Here is a 19256-nt window from a genome sequence, read left to right as displayed (position 1 = left end):
GTGACCCTGATTGGCATTCCTTTATATCTAAATTGTCTTTTTCTGGCTTCTTGTAGGATTTTTTCTTTTGTTTGAGAGCTTTGGAATTTGGCAATTACATTCCTGGGAGTTGTCTTTTGGGGGTTTAGTGTAGAAGGTGTTCTGTGAGCTCTGTCAGTGGCTGTATTACCCCCTTCTAGAATCTCTGGGCAATTTTCTTTGATTATCTCTTGTATCACCATGTCCAGTTTGGTGTTTATTTCTGGCTTTTCTGGGAGTCCAATTATTCTTAAATTATCTCTTCTCCCTCTATTTTCCAGATCTGTCACCTTGTTGGTGAGATATTTTATTTTCTCTTCTAATTTCTTGGTATTTTGGCTTTGCTTTATTAATTCTTGCTCTTTTACATGATCGTTGTCTTCCAGCTGCCTGATTCTGGCCTTTAAAGCCTGGTTTTCCTTTTCACTTTGGTCAAACTGGTTTTGTAGATGCGTGAATTTCTTTTGCATTATTTCCCACTTTTCCTCCCAGAAGGCTTCCATCTTTTTGGTCATTTCTGATTCAAATTCTTCATGGGTTTGTGGAGAGTTTCCATTTCCTTTGGAAGGTTTCGGAGCATTTTCTTGTGCATCATCTTCTATCTCCTCTGTATTTTGTATTTTGGTTCCATAGAATGTGTCCAAAGTCGCCCCTTTCTTCTTATTTTTCTTGGGATTTTGGGGCTTCTGTGCTTCTGTGGAGTTTGCCATCTCTGAATGGGGAGGATTAGCTTTTCTTATCTCTGTCTGGTGTTCAGAAGCTTTAGTCCTGGGCAGATTGTTGGTTCTATGAGCTTTCCCTGGGTTGCCTTAAGGCAATGACTTTCACTGGAACTGGAATGGAAGGGTTGGACCAGGGGGCCACACTCTCCCCTGGCTCTATCTGCTTCCCTGCTGCTAAGGTGCCCCCTCCACTGGGTCGGGTTGCTTTCCAGAAGTTGCCTTCAGAATAGCTGGCCGTGAGGCTGTTTTGTCGGCCCTGAGGGTTGCTGTTGTTTCAGAGCCCCCTGCTCTCTGCGGGGGGAAGGAGTCACAGCTTCCCAGAGCTCCGAGGGCAGTGACTTTCACTGAGACTTGGATAGCAGGATCCATCTGGTGAGGCTGTCTTGCCCGCCCTGAGGGTTGCTGTTGTTTCAGACTACCCTGCTCTCTGAGCGGGGCGGGGTCGCGGCTTCCCGGAGCCTTGGACTCTGCGCTCCTACCCCTTAGGTCCGAGTGATCTCGGGTTCTGGCTTTTGAGGGGGGCCATACCTTTTGATCCAGGTCCAGGTCCAGGAGGAGGATTCCCATGGTCTATGCTGTTGATCGTTTTGAATTTCGGCGCCTTAGGAGCTTATAGTTTGAGATCTGTCGGGAAGGGTTTTCTGGAGATCTGAACTTTAGCTTTCTCTAAGCCGCCATCTTGACCGGAAGTCTATTCTTGTATTTTCTTATAGCACAGGAGTATTTTATCCCAATCATATACCATGACTTGTTTAGCTATTCCTCATTTGATGGGTATCTCCTTAATTTCCAATTCTTTGCTACCACAAAAAGAACTTCCATAAATATTTGCACAAATCAATCCTTTTCCTTTGATTTCTTTGGGATACAAACCTAGTAGTAGTATTTCTAGGTCAAAGGTATACATAGTTTGAAGATTCCAAGTGGAGAACAACACATTCCCCTCAGATCTAGTCATTAACTTATTTGTACAACTCAAAGGAGTAAGATGATTTTCCTAATGTGAAGCATAAATTTATTTTTTGTAACTTCCAGTGGTGTTCTTAATTATTTCCTTTGAAACTAAGCAGAACAAGTAGAAACTCCTTTCAATCTATCAATAATTATTTTAAAAGTTTGTTCTAAGTTTCTGAATATACATTGATAAAAAAAAATAGTACCTTGTGTCAAGGGACTTATATTTTAATGGGGAGTATGGTAGTAGTACAATAAGCACACATACAAGTAAATACAATAATTTGGGGGATGACTAGCAGCTGGTAGGAAGAAGTCAGAAAAGATCTCATGTCAGTAACATGGAATAGATGAAGGAGAGTAATATATAATCAGACTGAAAAGTCAGACCAGAACCAGATTATGAGCAGTTCTGAATTCCAAATAGAGGGGTTGGTATTTTATTCAATAGTCAATGAGGAATTACTAGAGTGTTTTTTTTTTAATAAGGAGTTAACATTGTCAGACCTGTGTTTTAAGGATATCATTTTAGCTTCCACAACATGGAGGCTAAATTAGAGAAGGGAGAAATATGAGGCAGGAAGATAATTTAAGAATTCTTCCATAGAATGGCTCATCAGATACTTAATAACAACTGCCCTGTCCCTATCAAGTCTTTCCTCCAGTTCCTTCAAGGAACTCTTAAAGAGAATCAACTCCAGGTGCTTCACCATCCTGGTAGACCTCTTTTAGCTGCTCTCCAATGTCCTTCATCTATTTTAGCAGTTATGCAACATTTACCCTCTCCACAAACCATTTATGATAGTGTTCAGTTGCTCTAGTTACTTTGGTCAGATAACACCTCATTTGCTTTTTTGTCTGCTCTTGCTCATAATCAGATCAAATAAGTATATCGCTCTCTCTCTCTCCAAAGAATTGGTTAGATGTGACAATGTGTTTTGTTTCTCTTACCTCATCTTAATTCCTCTTTTATTTTTATTTTCTCCTTTTAATCCTCACACTTAAGATTTGAAACTAATGGGCCACATGATTTTGGGTAATGTAAAGCTAATGAAATCCTATAAAAGATTATTTAAATTCTAATTCCATGCTCTTTGCATGTGTGTTTGTGCATGTATGTTTATGTGTGTATAGGGGGAGAGGAGAGAGGAATTGAAAGAGAATATTTAGGGTTATTCTTCTAAAAGGATTATAATTTGTAGAAGGCATTATTGATAGGTTCCTGTTCATATTAAGATGAAAATTTATCCTAAACTTATGCCAGTATTTATTCAATATTGTCTTCTCCTTCAATTTCTCCTTCTCTTTCTCCCTCCCTCCTTCCTCCTCTTTCTCTCTCTCTGTCTGTCTCTCTTTGCCTCCTCTCTGTCTTTCTTTTGTTTCTCTGTCTCTTTCTCTCCCTTTGTTTGTCTCTGACTCTGTGTCTGTTTTTGTCTGTGACTATCTCTCTCTCTCTTTCTCTCTCTCTCTCTGTCTCTCTGTCTGTCTCTGTCTCTGTCTCTGTCTCTGTCTCTGTCTCTGTCTCTGTCTCTCTCTCTCTCTCTCTCTCTCTCTCTCAAAGGTATGCCTTTTATTTAAAGATTTTCACCGTGTTCTTGTCCTTGTGGAATATTAGTCATGTTCTTGGGATTTGTTGTCAAGATAGAGAATTAAACATAGCCCTGAATCATTCCCCGGATTATTGTTCAAAAGAATAGAACTTCCTTGCTTAACATCCCCAAACTCTAAAATAAATATTTTTGTTATCAGTAAGGATACATTTGAACATTGTTCATAAAATCTAGTAGAAGTATTTCACACTTAGTACATTGGTACCTTATAAAATTTCCAAAGATTAGTCAAACATAAACAATACATACATAACTTTAAAGAGTCACAGGTTCATAGTTTTATAGCTGGAAAGTACTACAGAGGATATTGGTCCATATTTCTCATATTATAGAAGAGGAAATAGATTCTGCTTTATTTTTCAGTTAAACAATATGAAATCAGGTTTTAGATCACAGTTATAACTTTAATCAGAATATAGACATAACTATAAAATTCTACTACAAGTTTATCATTTTTTAAACCTTTTAGGATGGTCTCCCTTTTCCTAGAACTCTCTTCAGGGCTCCCTTTACTTCATTGTTCCTCAGACTATAAATAAGGGGGTTCAACATGGGGTTAAATAGACTATGGAATAGGAGGAGATATTTCTTTTGCCCCTTTGGGTTTCCATGCTTGGGCCCAATGTACATAATGATAGCAGTGCCATAGAAGAGTCCTACTACACAGAGATGGGAGGAACAGGTAGAAAAGGCTTTCTGTCTTCCCTTTCTTGACTGGATAGTCAGGATAGCACAGATGATTCGAATATAGGAGAGCACAATTGATGAAAGGGGCCCCACCAACACAGAAGTAGCCCCAACCAAGACCAACGTCTCAAGGATATGGGTGTCAGCACAGGCAAGTTTGAGAATTGCTAAGATTTCACAAAAGAAGTGGTTGATTTTCTGGGGACCACAGAAAGGCATGGGCAGTAATAAAATTAGATGGGCCAGGGACAGAAGAGATCCAAGGGCCCAGGAGGTCAATGATAAAGTGAAACACACCCTCCAGCTCATGATGACAGAGTATCTGAGGGGGTGGCAGATTGCCACATAGCGATCATAAGACATCACTACCAAGAGAAGACATTCTGTGAGGGCAAAAGTCAAAAAGAGGAAAGTCTGTGTTATGCATCCTGAATAAGAGATGGGCTTAATTGGGTCTAGTAGGTTTGCTAGCATCTGGGGCACAGTGTTGCAGGCATAGGAGATGTCAACAATGGCCAAATGGGAAAGGAATAAATACATGGGGGTGTGGAGTCGGGTTTCTATATAGATGAGACCCAAGATTATTCCATTTCCCAATAGGGTGAAGGCATACAGCAGAGAGAAGAGCCCAAGAAGAAGAATTCGCATGTCAGGGCCAACAGGAAATCCCATCAGAATGAATTCTGTAACCACTGTATGATTGTTCATCGTACTTCTGTGACAGAGACAAAGAGATGAATAAAACAGTGTTTCACAGAGAGTACACTGTTTTGTGCATTTGAAAAAAAAACAAATCAGTATGAAACCCTTACAATGATCTCACTTTTTCTTTAAGGCACTTTTAGAGATCTCATTTTGATAAAATATGACATATTATTATCCCCTTAGTTCCTTTTCATACAGATTCTCATAAAGAATTCTCAGTGAGCAACTTCCTACCTTCTTTGTAATTTATAGCCTTTGAGCATTGCATTGGAAGCACTGAGAGATTAAATAACTTGCCCATAGTCATGCTGCTATTATATATCAAAGACAGGATTTGAATCTAGGTTTTGCTGGCTCTGAGGATGGTTTCTATCTACTGAATTGTACTGTCTCTCTTAGCATAGTATTTTAAAGACATACCTGGTCTCCATTGGTGTAGATCCTCCTTTTTCCTATGTATTTGACCACTGCTCTGTGTTATATGTAATATGGAATATGTATATGGTAATATGGAATATGGTAATGTTTGGTAATCTTCAAAACTATCCATAGATTAGGAAAATCCATCACCACTTATCCAACCTCAGAGTTTTAAACCTTTACTATCACTTAATCTGATATTTGGATAATAGGCATGGCAAAATGTACAGTAAATGTGTATATTTTCTTTTTTCCTTCAATTCAAAAAGAATAAGCAATCATCTGTTGATCACTTACTATATGTAAAATACTGTGCTATGTAACAAAGTGAAATTTAAAAAAATTGATATCATTTCTCATCCACAGGAATATTATTTATCTACACAGACCCTCAAAAATTCACTTGTTTTTTGGCATGTCCAGTGATGGAGTAAAATAGAAGGGAATGTATGCTGGGAGAATACCCAGAAGGAATAGTGACAGAGGAATAAGAAAGGGTTCTATAGATAGGAACTCAAAAGCTCATTGTTTCCGTTTGATGTTCATGAACCTAGGAAGTTTACAAAGAAGTGAAAAATGAAGACCAAGGACACATCCTGTGGAGTCTTCCATAGAAAGAGAACTGACATTCAGGGAAGCTGACTGTAAATTTACTTAAGTAAATCTGAAGCTCCATGGATTCATCATTTCATTTTTATATACTTCCTTTTAAGGGGCCAAAGCTGTATTATTAAAAAGAGATCACTACCAAGGTGACAGTAACATAAAGTAAACTGGTCTCCATTATGTCTAGTTACCCAATCAATATAGAAAGAAGCATTCATGAAGCTCCTACTCTGTGCTAGGTGTAATGTTGTAGATGTCTTACTATATCCACAGATTTACAGATTCTTTTTCCACTAATTATTTGGGTCCCTAATTTCAATCACCTCATTCTTTTTTTTTACCTTCCTATGACTTTGAATGTTACTTGATAGATTCTGGTTTCCTGATTTAATTATGAGAAAATTTATTTATTGATCAGAACTTACCAATTTTTAGTGACAATAGAGAATGAGAATCTTTACACCAACTGTCTCCTGGCACTTCAACTGTCTAGTGTATCCCCAATAGGTCACTGTACCACTCTCCTGAGGGGATGTGGAAGGTTAAACTAAGACTTTCACTAACTAAACTAACTTATGAAGAAGTTGACTCTAGGATATGTGGGATGTAGGCAATAATTTCTAATGACAGCAGAAAGATCAACCTATGGTAAGACTGACTACCCAGGCATGAGTGTGGGTTGAGGGCACCATTATCAGACTCTATAGGCAGCAACTTTCAAAAACCATGTCCTGGTTAGGTTGGCTCCTTTGTCCTCTTTGGTTCTTCATGGATTTAGGGACACTATGTGTCACACATACAACCAAATCTTCTTTGTGGTCATTACAGGGAGAAGAATTTAAGAGCAGAGGATCCAACATTCAGACAAAGGCTGTTAATATTTTATTATCAAAGTAGCTAATGGACCCAGTCATAGTGTACCCATCCAGGTGTTGGCCTGGGCACTGGTGCCTTGAACTGGTGATTTCTGTTGTGAGTCATCACCTAATCTTCCAAGCATGCTAGATTTGGAGTTAGAAGACCTTCAGCTCCAGCTTTACTTCCTACCTGTGTGATCTTGGCCAGTCAGTATTATGCACTTATATGTTGGGCACTATAAGTACTGGGGTCATAAAGAAAACAAAAGACAGAAACTTCCATTCTAATGAAGGAAACAATGTACAAAGAACCACATGAAAATGCAATTCATATAAGATAAACTGTAGATAATTAAAAGAAGGAAGACTTAAAAAGAGACCAGGAAGGGATTCTTATAGAAGGTGAGATTTTAGCTAAGGCTTAAGGGACTCCAGAGAAGGCAGGAGGTGTGAATAAAAGGGACAAATGCAAGCATGGGGGACAGGCAGTGAAAATTCAGGGAATAAGATGGAATGTCACGTGAAAGGAACAGTAAGGAGGTTGAGTCAATGGGTCACAGATTACTTGGAGGGGAGTAAATAAAAAGACTAGAAAATCAAGAAGATACTTAACTTTTCTGAGCTTCAGTTTCCTCAGATACAACATGAGAAGACAGTACTAGATGACTTCTAAGGACTCTTCCAACTCTAATTGGCGGTACTATAATCCTATGAACTCCAAGATTCCTTTCATTTCCAAGTTGATGATTTCTAGGCATTATCTTATGATCCTAGCACAAAAGCCTTGCTTTTGACTTTCTTGTTAGGCATGAGTTGAAAAAAACCTTGAACTTGTCTGTGATTTCATCTAGAAGCTCCCATTCTTTCCAGCAACTACTCTGGGACATGTCTTAGGTACAGAAACTCTCACTATCCCCCTGGACTTTGAGCTGAGATATGATCTGAGAGGTTATCACTATTATACATAAAAGGGTATATTTTATTTCCAATTAGCTAAATAGAATCTTACATCTCAATAATAACAAAGTTTAATGAAAGAAGGTCCATGGGGCATTATATCTATCTAGGGAAAATAAGAGCCTAATCATCAATCAACAAGCATTTATCCACCTTCCTATTCTCTGTAGAGTAACACAAAACTGTTTTTGTCTTTTTGGGATGCTGAGGGAGAAGTTTAAGGGAAGAGGCATGAGCAGATACTTTTAATACACAGAAGTATCTACACATAGGAAGCTCAAGACAGAAACCACATTCCTGGCTATTGATTACATACTGTTGTTGTCTTTTAGTGTTCCCATCATGTCTGATTCTTTATGATCCTGTATTGAGTTTTCTTGGTAAAGATAATGAATGGTTTGCCATTTCTTTCTCCAATGGATTAAGTCAAACAGGATTAAATGTGTCCAGGGTCACATAGGTAATGAGTGCCCAGGGCCATAATTGCATTCAGGTCCTCCTGATTGTAAGTTCAGTGCTTTATCCTCTGAACCATCTAGCTGCCTCTATTCATTACCATCTAATATCCATCACACATTACCTTCCTCCAAATGTGTGGTCATGTTGTTTGCCTTTGAATATGAATTTTTAACAGGTCTGGAACCACTTAGAAGGATGAGGCAAACATTGGGAGAATCTAAGACCATTCCTGGGTGAAAATAAACTGGCTCCTTTAGCTCATATTCTCTTATACTTTCTACAATATATAGTATAGAATAATATCATATCATATCGTATCATATAGTATAGTGTCTCTTCCTTCTTTTCTCATTTTTCCCCATCATAGACATATATGCACAACTTTACCAGAGGGAGCAAGAGGTAACAATACCCAGTGTGCCTGTACCACTGTTATTTTATATCATACAGATTAAAGACAACAAGAGCTGGATCTGGGGACACTGCATAGTGTAATTTGTGGAATTCAGGGTATAAAGAAAAGGCCCAAGGTATATAACTGGAATGTATTAAGTTCTAATTCTTGTAGGATTTATTTTTGGCCCAAATCACAGAGAAAACTTCATTTTGGATTTATCCTCAATTTTGCAGATACTTTATTCTTGTTCTCAGAGGAGCTTGTGAATTTCTAAAGCCCAGGTCCTCTCAGATCAGTTAGTTTCCTCTTTTCACTGGCATTTCAATTGGTGAGAAATTTAAGTGATCTCTCCATGAGAAATACTTCAGATTGTCTCAGAAACTGAGATAAATTTCATAGATTTTAGTCTTTTAGTTTTCCTCTTTAAAAAAAAAAACCCTGTTTTTGGTATTTGAATCTAACTATGGCCATTTTTATTCCTCAAGTAAACAAACTGATTAAAAATCTAATCAATGAATCAATAAATTTCCACGAATCTTTCACTGTATTGCCCTAATACTTGGAATGAGATAAATAAGCAGAGTAACTTGGCTTTCTGACGTTATTTTTGACATTGATATCAGTCAGCATGTTGATAGTTTACTAAGAGAGTTCAAGAGCAATCACATCCCTATTTATTGGAAAGAGTCTAATTCTACAATCTCTCAATTTCTGTTTCTTGTTCCTCTCTTTTGCTTCTACAAAGTGCTACTGCTACTGAATCTAGCCTTCCTATCTGCCCCACCACTACTCTTCACCTCTCTTCTTTTTCTTTTCTCAAGTATCTCAGAAGTTTTTTTTTTTTTCTGCTTGTCTCACAACTCAAGATCTCCTGGTGGCAGCAGCAATTAGGTCCTCCTCTCCTGTGTCCCCTAAATCACACAAGGGACACAATGGTTCTTGCCACATTTTCTTTGAATCAATCCTCCAAATGAATATAAATATGCACATTACCCTCCAGTCATATGTCTAAGGCCAATCATTTCCTAAATATTTTTGCTAACAATGAAATCTAATGCAGTCACACTCCATTGATTACTGATGAAACATCTTTTGAAAACACATCTATATTTCTGTAATCATCATAATAAAATATTTTCTAACTTTAGATGCATGTGGAATAATGTGACATTAGCATTACATTCTGGTCAGAATACTGGAGAATATATTCTAGTCATCTATTACCTAAAAGGTAATCTAAAAGTTTAGTGGAACCTCAATCACCCAATCTGCTTCTCATCCACAATGTGAATCTCCAATACATAAAATATTATAGCTGACATTTGCATAATGTCTTAAGATTTATAAAATGTTTTACATACATTTTCTTATTGGATTCTCATACACTAACCTTATGAGATAGGTGCTATTATTCTTCCCATTTTATACTTGAGGAAACTGAGGCTCAGAGAGGTTATATACATCCCTCAAAATTACATAGTTAGGAGGTATCAGAAGTAGATTTGGAAAAAAGATTTTTTTGACTCCAAGTCCAGGACTCCATCCACTACCTGACACAATACTCTATCTCCCCTCATCCCTGGTAAGTGATCATACAGACAGTTCTTGAAGAGTTTCAAAGATGGCAGCTCCTTTCATTTTTAAAATCCAAATTTTGTAGGGAAGTGCTTCTGGCTATTTCATGAGACTATTCTTATAAATAGAATGGAGTTTTCACACTTGGCATACCCATTAAGTTTTTTTGGTTGCCATTTTATAATCTTAGCTCACATTTAGGTCATAGTTCACAAATACTCTAATCTTTTTTCATATAAATGGTGTCTAGTCACTCCCTATTTTCTTCTAGGATCAAACAGAAACTTCTCCATTTGAAATTTTAAGTCTTTAACCACTTGGCTTCAAGCTATTTCCCATGCCTTGTTACTAATTATTCTACTTCATATACACTCTGGTATCCAGGCAAATTGATTTGCTTATGATTTCCCATATATGACACACTCCATCTCTTTTCTTCTTAACTTCCCACAGATTACCCTCAATTCCTAGACAATAGTATTATAAATGAAGATATTGGGTGATAGATTGGTCTGCAGAAAAAAGCAAGAAGCTCAGAATTTGGATCACCAATCATTGGAGGAGGGAAGACTGTTTTCAATGGAACCCTGAAGTTAGCAGTTAAGCAGCTTTAGCTGGCTGAAAATTCATTCCTCCGTGGGCTGTTTGACCAGAAGGTGGAAGACAGACCCTCTTAATCTCCTCTCTAGTCATTGCCTTCTACATAGACTGTGAGCTGCAGAGAAATTTGGTTTAGCCCAAAGAGACTTGTCAGCAGTGTTGTGAATATCTACCCTTAGGGGAAGATAATTTTGTTTCTGAACTGACTATATTTCAAACCTTCAGTCAATAAGATCACTTAGAAATTAGGGAGACCTAAATTTCCCTCTTCCCTTCCCCTAACCTCTTCTTACCCCTTTTCCCCAAAGAATCAAATTCCCTTTAGTTAAAAAACTGGTTGTAGGATTTTATTATTAGAGGGAAAATATTCAAACCTTACCACCTGTGAGAAGAACATTTCCCAGACAATTGAAAGGAACAGGAAGTAGTGTAGGGGAGGGGTTCAAGATTCAGTCTTTTCCCTGGCTTGCTTCCTCGTGCAACTTCTATAAAATTCCCACCACTATAATTCACCAAGTTTCATTATCTACTACAGTATCATAGTTTTAGAGTTAGAAGGTAAATTGGAAACTATTGAGTCTAAGAAAGATTATGTCAAATGAAATGTTTTAATTAAATACAATTGTAACATCAATTTCAATAGTGTCTTCCAGACACTAGAAATCAGGGAATATTAATCAGAAGCATATGGTTCATTAATAGGTTTATTGACTTATGTAAATTTTAATGTAAAAAACTTTATTTCAAGAAAATTAATTTCCTTTGTGATTTTATTTGTTTCATTTATTTAAAATAGTTTAAAAAATGGGTTCATAGATTCTACCAGAATTCTTATAGGGATCCATGACAAAAAAGGCTAAGAACTCATGTTATAAATATTATTGTATCTTTCAGAGGGAATATAATCTTGAGTAAGTAATAATTTAATTGTGCTACTGCAGTCTTTATTAACTATGATGGATGGAGAAAGACAAATAATTGTTTTTGTTTTTATTTGTGAAGTAACATGACTTTACCTTGGTGTATGGTGTAAGATGTTGGTTTATGTCTAGTTTCTTCTATACTGTTTCCAGGTTTCCTAGCACATTTTGTCAAATAATGAATTCTTCCACCAAAAGCTAGTATCTTGGGCTTATCAGACACTATTGTTACCTATTCTATTGATCAATTTCTCTGTTTTTTACTCAGTACCACATTGTTTTAATGATTTATAATGGGCTTGTCTAGGATCCTGTTCAAGGATAGGGGCAGTGTAACATGAAAGGGTTAAAAGGACAACACTTAGCACCAACAGGCTTCTAATAGTCCTGGTTTATTCAATCAGATTTCTCCTCCATCAGGCTTCTCTCTCTCACTGAGTCAGAAGCAATGGTCTTCTATACCAAGCTAGCTCATTATGGGAATCAAATGTTCAACAAAAAATAATATTGACTAGAGCCTGGCATCTGGAGCCAGGGAGGGAATTGCTTTCTGCCTTCATATAATTATCTTCAAGGTTGTATTCCTTCTCTGCATTTGCCCCCTCTTTATGACCTTTATAAGTATGTCAGGAGAAGAGAGGAAAGAGTTTGGGGAGATTTAACCCCTTGGTCCCCCACAATGATTACTGCTTTATAATAGAGTTTGAAATCTGGTATGATTAGTTCTCCTTCCATCATATTTCTTTCATGATATTTATATTTTCTTTGATATTCCTGGACTTTTGTTCTTCCAGATGAATTTTCAATCTATTTTCTCTAGCTTTATGAAATAAATTTTGGGTAGTTTTACTCATATGACACTGGATAAATAAATTAATTTAGATAAAATCATCATGTTTATTATACTTACTCAACCAACTAGTGAACAATTAATGTTTTTTCAATTGTTTAGAGCTGATTTTGTGTAAAAAGTGTTTTTTAACTGTATTGATATAGTTCTTCTGTTTATCTTCACAGGGATTTTATATTGCCTACAATTATTTTAAATGGAATTTCTCTTTCTATCTCTTGCTGCTGGACTTTTGTTGATAGTGTATAGTGTAGTCCCCAGTAATGAGTAGGCCCCAGTAAAATCAAAGCCAAGGTCTGGTCAGAATCACTCCTCATATGAGGCCCCCAAACCACTCCCTGATGTACTTGGTAAATGACTGGCTGTTCTGGAGGAGCTCACTGAAGCAAACATTTCCCTGATAATCTGTGCTAGATGGTTACATATTTACCTATGATTTTTATACTATAGAAAACTCTGTGTAGAGCTACTGAGGTAATCTAAATCCATTGTCTCTAATATGTAAATTATTACTAACCATTGTCCTTGCAAAAGGTTTACCTAATCCCTTAACCTATGTCATTTACCCTATAAATTGTAGACCCCAACCCATTAAACTTTGTCACCACTCTAAGAAACTGTCTGCATGGTTCTTAGTTGGTAGAACCCTCCTGTAAGCCCAGGACACATCTCTCAAACCCAGGTTCAGGTGACCCATGAACAGTTTCCAGAGCCAGCCTCTGACAAACTGGCAACCAACGTGGTCTCAGTTCGCAATCAGCAGAGCACAGAACTTCCAGGTATGAGGGACTCTTCTCTTTCTATTAGACAGAATGTATATTTTTGTGCGGAGGAAGAAGAGCATTTTATAGCCAGGAGTAAAACTATGGGATATATAAAAATATTTCCAACACTGCCTTTAGACCAGGTCCTTTTAGGAGATCAGATGGATAAAAATCAGAAAGGAGATTTAAAACTATTCATAGATAAGGTATAGCTAAGGCAAAATTCAAAATAACAAAAGTTTTTCTTAAGCTACTGGCAATCCACTTTTTTTCTTTTCCAGGCAGACCACAGGTTAGTTGAAACTTTAAAAATGTAGAAGAAAAGTATGTTTATTTTAGGAAATCTATTGGAGCATGAAAAGTAATTTAGAACTAAGCTTTTTTAAATGTCAGTCCTGCTTACAAAAAGTTAACCCCTTTTCTGACTAACTCTTGAAATATAAAAAAGTCTGTTCAAATTAATCTTTACAATTCCAATTTTCTTAGCCTCAAGCATTCTTTTATTTTCTCTCCCTTCATTATTAATGAGCCTCATTTTCCCACAGATTTCTTTGGCAGTACAGTTATGATTTGTAACAATTGATCTTTATGCCAGGATGAAAAGAAGAATCTAGTCCATAATTTAATGTTCTGTGTTGTTAGAGTATGCATGAAATACCTTGGATATGTTTTCTGTGTTATCAGTCTATGTTCTATGTTTTGTGATGTTGGTGTTGCTTATATGTTATCAGTCTGTGATCACAATGGGAGGGTTATATTTTGGGAAAAATAAACCTTTCTCTGTCTTTCCCATTCATTCTAGAGGAATGAGGGAGGCAGACAGAGGTCATTTGGGAAAATGAGGAAACATTTTTTATAGGTTTTTGAAACTCCTAAACTAATTATGTACAAAAATGAAGTATGTATGCAGCTATACTGTAAAGAAAATTCATTTTTACCTGAATTGGATAAGGAAGAATGTGATATGCAAACAGTGTAAATAAACAATTCATTTGTTTGGAAAAAATTGGCCAGCCCAGAAATCATATAGGATTTAGAATAAAGATTGTTGATTATAGACAATTAAATGACAAATTTATTAACCCCTTTCTCATAGTAAATTTAAAACCTAAGATGTTTAATTAGCAGTTTCATTGAATTTTGATATGGTATGGATAATACCACAACCTAAACAGTCACAAATATTGGATTTTTGACAAAATTATTATGCATTTCACATTACCATAACATATATATATATTACTTTATTAAGACTGAAAATGTGTGCTTACATGTAAACTATGTGTAGAAGCAAATTGTTAGAAATTGATCATGTTTATTTGCAATGATATATGATTTGTATTATAAACCAAAAGTTTAAGGTACATTGGCTATGATAGTGCAAAAAGTATTATATTATGTATTAAGATAATGCTGATTCTTTTCTAATTCACTAACAAACTCCTTCATTAATCAAGATCATGTTAGTGGAAAATGAACTCCCAATAAAATTGTTAACCCTTTTCCTGTATAAATTGGGGAGAATTGCCAGATAGCTTAAGCATTGTTAGTGAGTATTTAAACGTAGAAAAAATAGAAAATTATTGGAAATAAAAATTGGTTATCATGACTTGTAAAATCAAAACTTTTCATTGCATATGTAAAACTTAGAAACTTCTCAGATCCAAGATGTGATTGGTGAGATTTGTTATTTAAGGTAAAAGCCACTGGAATTGTAGCTAATATAAATTTTGAGTTATGAATTCAGGTATAATTGTCTGATAGATCATTGAACTGTATCCACCATTCAAAAATAAAAATGACTGATTAATAACCCTGACTCTTCCCTGAAGTCAGTGTTTAATTTTTTCCCTGCTTTTTAAATTTCAAACCAGATAGTTATAATCCAAGCAAAGTGAAATAATAATTGAAGCCCCAGAAATTTGAATGTGTGTAGTAATCAAATATGTTCCACTACTTGCTTAAGAGACTGTACCCCACCCAAAATTTTTGTTTCAATTGGAGTTACAATGACTCTCTTGTAAATTAATTCATTTTAATAATCACTGAACATGAATTGGAGTAACTGATTTACAAAAACAAACAAACAATTCTTACTAGCTGAATGACTTTAGGCAAGTCTTCTAGATTTTATGAGTCTCAGTTTTTTTCCTCTATAAAAGGGAGAAAAATACAGGAATAACACATTTTAAAGTAATATGTAAAAATGAGTTATATCAGTACCATTATTATTCTCTGAGTAGGAGACCACACTAGATATATTCCTTCACCCTAAATGTATTCAAATAATCATTTTTATACACTTAGTATATGGAACATAGTGTCCTTAGCTGGTGGAAATTTTAAAAATTAAGATGCCATTGACAGAATTATGGAGTTAATAATGTAATAGACAAATTAATTGGCCAGTTATTTTTTACACACTTTATTTGTGATAGAAACTGTGCAAGTTGATGAGGATATAAATGTAATATGGAGATTTAGAAACCTTACACTCCACTAAAACATAAACATAGATAACTAATATACAAAATCACATATTACTGTATTAAAAGTTATAAAACAAAGAGACATGAGATTTGAGACAATCTGTTTTTAACCAACTTTCAAGGTCTCCTTCAATAATAAGATAATTATATGATTCAATAATTCATAGAGAATTCATACAATGGAAGCATTCTTGTGTTAGGTCACAGTTGAAAGAAGTGACTTATGAGGTCTCTTTGATTTCTGAGACCTGCCTTTAGGAGGGATAATAGTGATTTGTAAAGAAGTGGAGGGTAGAAGAATATTTATGTCCAAGGAGATTGAAGGAAGAGGTAGTTACATGCTATTACAAGTCATGAAAGACACTCTTGATTCAGGAGACCTAGCAAGTTATTAACCTATGAAGTCCCAAGGTTGGATAATATATCAGGTACAGGCTTCTGCTAAAGTCCTTTGGTAATAGAAAGAAAAAACATAAAAATAAAAAATGAAATCCAAGTCTGGGATCAAGATGGATAGATAAGACCAAAGTCAGTGACTATGGCTCATAGGCTCCCTATTCAGTTTGGAAGAATTTATTTTTATTTTTATTACTTTGACCTCTAGAAGCAAATTGTTATTACAGAATATGAGACATAAGCCCAATATAGAGTTTATATCTTAAATCAATACTTAGATACACAAATATTTAAACATAAGCCCTAAGTAAGAAGTAATATTAAATTTACTGTAGCTGGGAGACACAGTGAAATAACCATGAAGCCTCTAGAATTACATTGTTAAGAGATACAGAGAAAGCAGGCAACTTTGATTTATTCTCAGAGAGATGAAACAATGTCAAAGATATCAATGAATTGTATCTAGTTATGAACAAGTCACATTTTTGAGGAATGGTTTTCCTTTTTTAACATCCTCCTCAGAGCACCCTTCACCTCTGCATTCCTCAGGCTATAGATTAGGGGATTTAACATGGGGTTAAAAAGGCTATAAAATAGGGACAGTATTTTCTGCTGTTCCTCAGGATGGCTGGATTTGGGGGTCATGTACATTATGATGGCACTGCCAAAGAAGAGTCCAACTACACAGAGGTGAGAGGAGCAGGTGGAGAATGCTTTCTTCCTTCCTTCCCCAGACTGGATCCTCAGGATGGCAGAGAGGATCCTCATGTAGGAGATCAGGACTAAACAAAGAGGTCCAACTAAGATAAACACACATGCTGTAAAAATAACAAGTTGGTTAAGTTGAGTATCAGCACAGGCAAGCTTGAGGACAGACAGGATCTCACAGAAGAAATGATTTACTTCCTGGGGTCCACAGAAGGGTAATCTCAGAATGAGAACCACATGGACCAAGGCAAGGAGGAAGCTGAATGCCCAGGAGATGATAGTCAGGGTAGTACACAATCTCCAGCTCATGATGACTGTATATCTGAGTGGATGGCAGATGGCCACATAACGATCATAGGACATCACCACCAAGATGAGACACTCCACATGGGCAAAAGCCAAATACAAAAATATCTGCATTATGCAGGGAGCAAAAGATATGGTTTTGCCCTTGTTCAGTAGAATCACAAGCATCTTGGGTACATTATTTGAGGCATAGGAGATGTCAACAATGGACAGATGTGAGAGGAAAAAGTACATGGGAATGTGCAGATGGGAGTCCAAACAGATGAGTCCCAGGATGATGCCATTCCCCAGAAGAGTGAGAACATAGAACAAAGAGAATAACACAAAAAGGAATATCTGTATTTCTGAGCCGATGGAAAATCCCAGGAGGATAAATTCTGTGATCATTGTTTGATTTTCCCACATCCTCCTGTGACAGAAATAGTCAAGCATGATGGAAAGATCACAGCTGAGAAAAATTTTTGAACCTTGGTTATATAGTAAGTTAAATTATATTTTCTAGGTTTTAAAACATTACATTTTAGAAGTATTAGCATCAATTTTTATGATTTAATAAAGAAGAAAATATACTGTAGGATATAGATTAAATAGACACAGGAAGATAATTTCTAATGTCTAATAGTCAAGGTAACCTGATAAGGCAGAACAACTTTTTGTTCTACAGGTAGATGACTTGGATTTAAGTCTTGATTCTGACCTTCATTGCTTTTATGTCCTTGAGAAAACCTCTTTACCACCATGAGATTTGGATTACTCAAATGTAAAATGATTCAATTCAATCAAAAAAATGTAAAGTGCCTATTATGTGTCAAGCACTGTGCTAAGCACAAGGGGCATAAAAAAAAAGACCAAAGATAGTCCCTGCTCTCCAGAAGCTTACCATCTAATGAGAGCAACAGCATGCAAGCAAACAAATATGTACAAATAAGCTATATACAGGAAAAACGAGAAGCAATTTATGGAGAGGAGGCTTTGCAATTAAGAGGATTTGGGGAAGGATTCCTGTAGTAAGTGGGATTTTGGTTGAAACCTAAAGGAAGCCAGGACAGTCAGTAGGCAGAGCAGAAAGGAGAACATGTTAGTCATGGGGGATAGCCAGAGAGAACACTCAGAGACCAGAGGTGGAATGTCTTTTTGATGGAACAGCCAGGAAGCCACTACTTGGATGGAAGATTATATGTTGGGGAATGAGGTATAAGAAGACTATAAAGTAAGACTGTAAAGGTTGGAGAGGCCTAGGTTATATGGGCTTTGAATGCTAAATAGAGTATTTAAAATTTACTTCTCAAGGTAAAAGGAAGTCACTTGAGTTTATTGACAGTGAAGGGACAGTATATCCAAATATCTGATATAGAGCTAACACAATCTTCAGAGGAAAAAAAAATCCCTTAAAGCTTATCTTAATAAAATAGAAGCAGAAAGGATTAATGAATGGGATATGTATTGAAAAATTAGGATATCAACAAATAAAATTATGATAACAAAAAAGTGAATCTTAAAAATTAAAGAAGAAATAGATTGGAAATGAAAAAGACAAGAATTTATAAACTAAAGCTGGTTCTTTGAAAACATTAACAAAATTGATAAATATTTATTCAGACTGATTAAAAATGAGAGGGAATGGAATGAGATCATTAAAATGAAAATAAAACAAGGTAAAATCATAACAAACTAGAAAAAATGAATTTTAAGAATCTTCTGTGCACAATTAAATAACAACACAGCAGAAAAGAAATGTTATCCTTGGAAAAATTAAAATTCAAACTACTAGAACATAAAATAATCTAATTGGAGACAAAGTATAATTAAAAAAGAACTAATAAAGGAAGAAAAACCTTCCCAGTTCAGATCAATTTATTTGGTTATTCTACCAAATGATTAAAGAACAAATAAAGCCTATACTACATCAATTATTCTCCAAAATTGGGAAAGAAACCACCCTACCAAACTCTTTTTATGAGACAAATATAGTCCTAATGTCTTAACCAAGGATGTTTGGTACAACAAAGATTTACATTTATGTTAATAAATAGATTTATATTTAAATTATGAACAAATATTGTTATTTTTATTTAATATGTCCAAATGAATAAAAATCCTGGCAAATAAAAAATTTGATATTAGGAAAACAATCAACACAATCAGATAAAAAAACCCCAAAATCTCAATTATCTCAAAGGATTCAGTAAAATATGTTAGAAAAGTACATCTTTACTAATGTAAAAAAAAATACTTCAAAGTATAAAAAGTATGGGC

The 19256-nt window shown here is 35.6% G+C and overlaps 2 protein-coding genes across 2 annotated transcripts; both read right to left on the bottom strand.

The window, feature by feature from the left end:
- Window positions 1–1286: 1286 nt before the first annotated feature.
- LOC100012901 (olfactory receptor 13-like) lies at window positions 1287–5489 on the bottom strand. The gene has a single exon (XM_056799834.1). The coding sequence runs from the start codon at window positions 4697–4699 to the stop codon at window positions 3770–3772; it is 930 nt and encodes a 309-aa protein (XP_056655812.1). The 5' UTR covers window positions 4700–5489; the 3' UTR covers window positions 1287–3769.
- A 9115-nt stretch (window positions 5490–14604) lies between these two features.
- LOC100012862 (olfactory receptor 2A5-like) lies at window positions 14605–18459 on the bottom strand. The gene has a single exon (XM_001367190.5). It carries the CDS (start codon window positions 17430–17432, stop codon window positions 16464–16466), a length of 969 nt encoding a protein of 322 aa, XP_001367227.3. The 5' UTR covers window positions 17433–18459; the 3' UTR covers window positions 14605–16463.
- Window positions 18460–19256: the final 797 nt, after the last annotated feature.

This window comes from Monodelphis domestica, chromosome 5 (assembly GCF_027887165.1).
Source record: "Monodelphis domestica isolate mMonDom1 chromosome 5, mMonDom1.pri, whole genome shotgun sequence".
Taxonomy (NCBI): Eukaryota; Metazoa; Chordata; class Mammalia; order Didelphimorphia; family Didelphidae; genus Monodelphis; species Monodelphis domestica.
This window is presented reverse-complemented; position numbering and strand designations above follow the sequence as displayed.

Bases quoted from the DNA above. Each gene is read 5' to 3' on its own strand.
- LOC100012901 (XM_056799834.1), bottom strand. From the start codon at position 4,699: ATGAACAATCATACAGTGGTTACAGAATTCATTCTGATGGGATTTCCT.
- LOC100012862 (XM_001367190.5), bottom strand. From the start codon at position 17,432: ATGCTTGACTATTTCTGTCACAGGAGGATGTGGGAAAATCAAACAATG.